Source organism: Lipotes vexillifer, unplaced genomic scaffold, assembly GCF_000442215.2.
Source record: "Lipotes vexillifer unplaced genomic scaffold, Lipotes_vexillifer_v1.1 scaffold239, whole genome shotgun sequence".
NCBI lineage: Eukaryota > Metazoa > Chordata > Mammalia > Artiodactyla > Lipotidae > Lipotes > Lipotes vexillifer.
Window position 1 is genome coordinate 3,382,833 of NW_006769620.1, and position 6,186 is coordinate 3,389,018.

The 6,186-nt window shown below is 39.5% G+C and overlaps 1 protein-coding gene across 2 annotated transcripts in view; it reads left to right on the forward strand.

Annotated features, from left to right (window-relative positions):
- The window catches only part of THOC7 (THO complex subunit 7), a 19,912-nt gene that overhangs the window by 9,751 nt on the left and 3,975 nt on the right, over window positions 1–6,186 (forward strand). For both annotated transcript variants that reach the window (XM_007445677.1, XM_007445676.1), the window contains exons 2-4: window positions 3,520–3,637; window positions 4,603–4,730; window positions 5,024–5,110. In XM_007445677.1, the coding sequence (XP_007445739.1) occupies window positions 4,622–4,730; window positions 5,024–5,110 (196 nt within the window). In that variant the 5' untranslated portion in view covers window positions 3,520–3,637; window positions 4,603–4,621. The remainder of the gene's footprint in view (window positions 1–3,519; window positions 3,638–4,602; window positions 4,731–5,023; window positions 5,111–6,186) is intronic.

A 6,186-nucleotide genomic window follows, 5' to 3' on the forward strand; every position in this document is an offset into this window, starting at 1 on the left:
CTCTTAATCTTGCTGTGTGTGTCACTCATTTAACAATCCTAGCCTCCTCTGTGTGTGTGTGTGCGCGCGCGCGCGTATGTGTATGTATTCATATGGGTGTTACTTCTCCAACTAGAGTGAAGGAGCTCAAGTCTTTACTTCATGTCCTCAGAACTTAGTCCGGTACCTACGGACACATCTGCTCATTGATCAAATATTCATGTCTTTTGTACAAGAAGGGAAATCTCTGCTATGGACCTGAAAATAAGATGGTTGCTGCTAGTCCTTGTTAGTGTTTTATTGAGACAAACTCTTTGGAGGGCAGATGGTCCCAGGCAGGCACCACAAATCCAATTTTAAAATCTTTATTGAGCATCAGAAATGTAAAGACACAGTGTGAGAGGCTGGAGAGCAAACAGAATGAACAAGACATAGGATGGGCCCTGACAAACCTTTTTCCCAAGTTTATTTGGCCTGTACAATGCTTTAAACATTTTTCAAAAATTTCTGTAATTATGGGCTTCCCTGGTGGCACAATGGTTGAGAATCCGCCTGCCAATGCAGGGGACGCGGGTTCGTGCCCCGGTCCAGGAAGATCCCACATGCCGCGGAGCGGCTGGGCCCGTGAGCCATGGCCGCTGAGCCTGCGCGTCCGGAGCCTGTGCTCCGCAGCGGGAGAGGCCACAACAGTGAGAGGCTCACGTACAGCAAAAAAAAAAAAAAAAAATTTCTGTAATTAGGATATTACATACATATATAAAAAGTGCTCAGATCTTAAGTATACAGCTGATAAGATCACAAAATGTAATTGAAACATTTTTAGTTAGTCACTGAACTTTACAAATCTCTTGAAAAGCCAGCTCTGGTAATAGCTTACCCCTTTAGGTACTTACTCCTCAATTTCCTTACTCCCTATTCCCTGAATTCATTTACATTTGAAATCCCTGGTCCTCAATAAAGTAGGGTGTCTGGGTATCTGAGAGGAAGATGGGGTTTCTTGGGGGCTTGGAAGATTAGAGATAAGAAGATCAAAAAGAAACTAAACAGCCTCAATTGGCCACTGGATTGCTCACCCACTGAATGTTTACTTTTAACAAAGTTAAAACATTTGTGATTTTAGAAAATCAATTTCATTTTCTGCATTTTAATCTCTTCGGGGACTGTGTTTTGTCCTTAGTCTCCTCAAATAACATTGTTGGTGGTTAAATACGGAAAGCATTAGTTTATATTTTAAAGTGTAAAATTAAAACACTTGAATCTGTAGCTTGAACCATCTGTCAAAGCCATGACTCTGAGAACAATACCTAATTCTAAAAATGTTTATCTGATGTCACAGAATAGATTTTAAAACTGGAGCCATCTGCCTTCCAAAGTTTATCTCTGTTGCACCTGCGCTCAGAAATACTTCTGCCTACACACAGGAACTATTGTTTAAAGATTTTGCTGTATTCATCCTGCAGGCTCTCCAGGAATTATTCACACTTTAAAAATTATTTTTTTTAGATGCACGCACATGGTAAAAAAACAAAGAAATCCTACAAAGTCATATAAAAATTAAATCCCTTCTCATCCTATATCTGTAATCCCTCTCACCAGAAACAGCCACTGTTACCAGTTTCTTGTGGATTCTTCCAAAGATATTCTCTGAATACACAAACATTTGTGATGGGCGCACATACACACACATGGCCTCCTCCTTTTCTACACAAATGGCAGCAAACTGTTTCTCTGCACCTGTTTTGTTTTCATTTTATTTAACATATCTAAGGAGATTTTTTTGATATCAGTATATACATCCACACTATTCTTTTGGTTGCATATCATTACATTTAATGAATGTTTCATAATTTACCCAGTCTCTTACTGGTGAGTGTTTAGGTTTGCAATCTTTCTACCACAAGCAGCACTGTTAAGAACGTCCCTTTACATTTATCTTTGTGCATGCGTGCACATGTATCTATCGGATGAATTCTTAGAACTGGAATAATGTGGGGTCAGAAAGGTATGTGCGTTTTGAATATTGTATTATTGGCCAGCTGCCCTGCAAAGAGTAACAGTTTGCATTCCATCAGTGTGCATAAGTGCGATTTCTCAACACCTTTGCCATCACTGATTATCAGGTCTTTGATCTTTGCCAATACGATAGACGAAAGTGATACCTTATTGTGGTTTCAATTTGCGTTTCTCTTGTTATGATCCAGCATATCTTGTCCAGGAAGAACACTAGGTCAGGGCTGCCAGGCAGACGCTTTGGGGTCCCACCTGTTACTCATCATTATCATGTGCACTGCTTTTCTATTCCTTTTTCTCTTTTTTCTTTTCCTTGGAACAAAAGTGAGACAGACTTATTAAAAAAAAAAAGTCCTCATGGGGAAAGAAACATTACAGATGTAATAACTAAATTACACTTTTTGGGGGACTTCCCTGGTGGTGCAGTGGTTAAGAATCTGCCTGCCAATGCAGGGGACATGGGTTCAGAGCCCTGGTCCGGGAAGATCCCACATGCCGCGGAGCACCTAAGCCCGTGCGCAACAACTACTGAGCCTGCGCTCTATAGCCCGTGAGCCACAATTACTGAGCCCGTGTGCCATAAGTACTGAAGCCCGCACGCCTAGAGCCTGTGCTCCGCAGCAAGAGAAGCCACCGCAATGAGAAGCTCACGCACCGCAACCAAGAGTAGTAGCCCGCGCTCGCCACAGCTAGAGAAAGCCCTTGTGCAGCAACGAAGACCCAACGCAGCCAAAAATGAATAAATAAAATTTATTTTTAAAATTACACTTTAAAAAAAAAAAACAAGGCTTCCCTGGTGCTGCAGTGGTTGAGAGTCCTCCTGCCGATGCAGGGTACACGGGTTCGTGCCCCGGTCCGGGACGATCCCACGTGCCGCGGAGCGGCTGGGCCCGTGAGCCATGGCCGCTGAGCCTGCGCGTCCGGAGCCTGTGCTCCGCAACGGGGGAGGCCACAGCAGTGAGAGGCCCGCGTACCACAAACAAACAAACAAACAAACAAAAAAAACTATTCCTTTTTCTCTGTCTCATCTCATTCTCTTTTCCTATTCTGCCACTACATCTTTTAAATCTTTTCTTTGTTTTCCTTTTACCAGTACCTCACACTAGTCAGAGACATGAATGCTTTAGACTTCCTTCTGTCTGAACAGGTTTTTCAAAAAAAGTTCTCCGAGAATTATTGGCTTATTTCCCTGGTAGTACCCGAAAATTATTCCTACTCAACAATCCGGCAGTAGAATGCCAGTTCTGTGAGGGCAAGGCTTTTTTCTGCTATAACCCTAGCCCCTAAAACAGTGCCTGACACGAACACTTAATAACTTACCATAAAAATTTATATATATATATATATATATATATATGAGATAGTAAAACCTAACAAAATTTAACAATTTTAAATGTACAGTGGCATTAAGTACATTTACATTTCAATAATTTTGGGGGGGTTAATGAATACGTAATGGTACTGGTTATCTTCCCCGAAAGTTAACAAGAGCCAGACAGTCATTTTAATTCACATTGTTCTTTCCTCCAGACGAAGTCATACGGAAGCGTCTCCTAATTGATGGAGATGGTGCTGGAGATGATCGGAGAATTAATCTGCTAGTGAAAAGTTTCATTAAATGGTGCAACTCTGGATCCCAGGAAGAGGGGTATTTCATTTTGCTGTTGTTTCTATACTAATGTCCTGGTGTGATTTTTTTAGACCATATATACAGTCCTGTTAATATTTCAGATTTTCACTCACCTTAAATGTCCAATGGAGTGAACTCTGTTAATCCAGAGTAGACTTTTCTGGCCTGCTCTTCAGAGGCCTGCTTTATGTTTATTAAAATGTGCAGAATGGGCTTCCCTGGTCGTGCAGTGGTTGAGAGTCCACCTGCCGATGCAGGGGACACGGGTTCGTGCCCTGGTCCGGGAAGATCCCACATGCCGCGGGGCGGCTGGGCCCATGAGCCATGGCCGCTGAGCCTGCGCGTCCGGAGCCTGTGCTCTGCAACGGGAGAGGCCACAACAGTGAGAGGCCCGCGTACCGCAAAAAAAAAAATGTGCGGAAGGCATAGTGCTAAGAAATGAGGGTGAAATTCAGACTCATTACTTTGGTCACTTTTTAAAGTAGATGAGTGTTTAGTAAGACAAAATATCTAAATGAAAATTTTTTTAACATACTAATAAAAGTTGCTGCAAAGTTTTATATTTTTGATAATTTTTTTAACTTAAATTTTTTTTCATCATTTGAACTAGCTTTTCACATAGATAAATAATTGTATAGAGTGAAAAAATTATGAGAACAGAATTGTGAAGATAAAAACCATCTTAAAACATTTTAAAAAGGATTTTAAACAAAATTCAACAAATAGTTGTTTGAATTAAGCTTATATTGCTAAGATCTACAGTCCCATCTTTGCATCTGTAACTGATACAGTTTATATATTCAAGTTAACCACATTTGGAAAAAGAAAACATAAGGGACAGATATTCTGAATTTTTTTTAAATAAAGAAAATTATTCTCTCAGAACCTGGTATAATTTACTTGGCAAATCTGTGCCTGCATTATAATACTTCAACTGGAAATCCACAAAAATCTTTTTTCTTTTTCTCTCTTTTTTTTGTTAGATACAGCCAGTACCAACGTATGCTGAGCACACTGTCCCAATGTGAATTTTCAATGGGCAAAACTTTGCTGGTATATGATATGAATCTCAGAGAAATGGAAAATTATGAAAAAATTTACAAAGAAATAGGTAAGGAAACTTAATTGTTGTTTCTATCTGTAATTGTAATTTTTATGGTCTAAGGGAAATAATATCTGCTAACATTTTTCTTTGGTTAGTGGTAAAATAATAATAACTACATTAATTGAAAGAATGTTTTCTAAAATGATATGTAATACTTTGAGTTACAGCTGTTTTTTAAATGCCAGCATGTATTTTATTAGCAATGAAACTTAATTTAAAAACATATTTTAAAATTGAAAATGGGTGGAGATTATACATGTTGTTATAACTACCTTTAAAAAAAATAACCTTTTATATAGAATGTAGCATTGCTGGAGCACATGAAAAAATTGCTGAGTGCAAAAAGCAAATTCTTCAAGCAAAACGAATACGAAAAAATCGCCAAGGTAAGGGTTTTGTGGGATTTAGTGTGCAAATACTTTCTTACTGACTAGTATTTTCATGCAGTTTTTAACATTGTGAGGGGAAACCTTCAGCTAGAATCAACCTGAATTATAAAAAAGAATTATGAATCAAACTTAATTCTTTAAAACTATATTATTCTTTAAAACTATATTATTTTTTAAAATAGCAGAGAAGGAAGGTCATGCTGAAAAAAAATTTTGTTGTTGTTGGACTGTATTGATTAAACAAGTATTTCTTTTTTTTTACTGTACTCAGATCCCTTTGCTTAAATAGTGTTACGGTTAATGAGCAAAGGTAATTTATTTAGGGTTTTGTTTGTTGTTTTTTTGTTTGTTTAATGGAACTACTTTCAAAAAACAGAAAAGAATTTAAGCCCGTGAATTTTTTTTAATATATAAATTTATTTATGGCTCCATTGGGTCTTTGCTGCTGAGCCTGGGCTTCTCCTTGCGGTGGCTTCTCTTGTTGCAGAGCACGGGCTCTAGGCACACGGGGGTTGTGGTGCACCACGGCATGTGGGATCTTCCCGGACCAGGGCTCGAACCCGTGTCTCCTGTATTGGCAGGCGGATTCGTAACCACTGTGCCACCTGTGAAGTCCATAAGCCTAGTGCATTTTTATTAAGCACAATGCAAGCAAACATTTACAAGCTGCCTAAATTTCTAATAAGAGGATAAAGCTTAGTTTTGTTCTGATCTCTTGTTCTTATTTAGCGTCTGTCTTATTTTAGTCTATAACAACTATTTCAAAATAATTTTAATGGCAGGGGCATTGTTCGTCCTATAATGCAAATTGAAAGAAAGATAAAAAATATAATGTGTAGTCACAATCGTGACATATAAATGCAAAACTAGAAGGATATCAGGCTTCCCTTGTGGCGCAGTGGTTGAGAGTCCGCCTGCCGATGCAGAGGACACGGGTTCGTGCCCGGGTCCGGGAAGATCCCACATGCCACGGATCAGCTGGGACCGTGAGCCATGGCCGCTGAGCCTGTGCGTCCGGAGCCTGTGCTCCGCAAAGGGAGAGACCACAACAGTGAGAGGCTCACATACTGCAG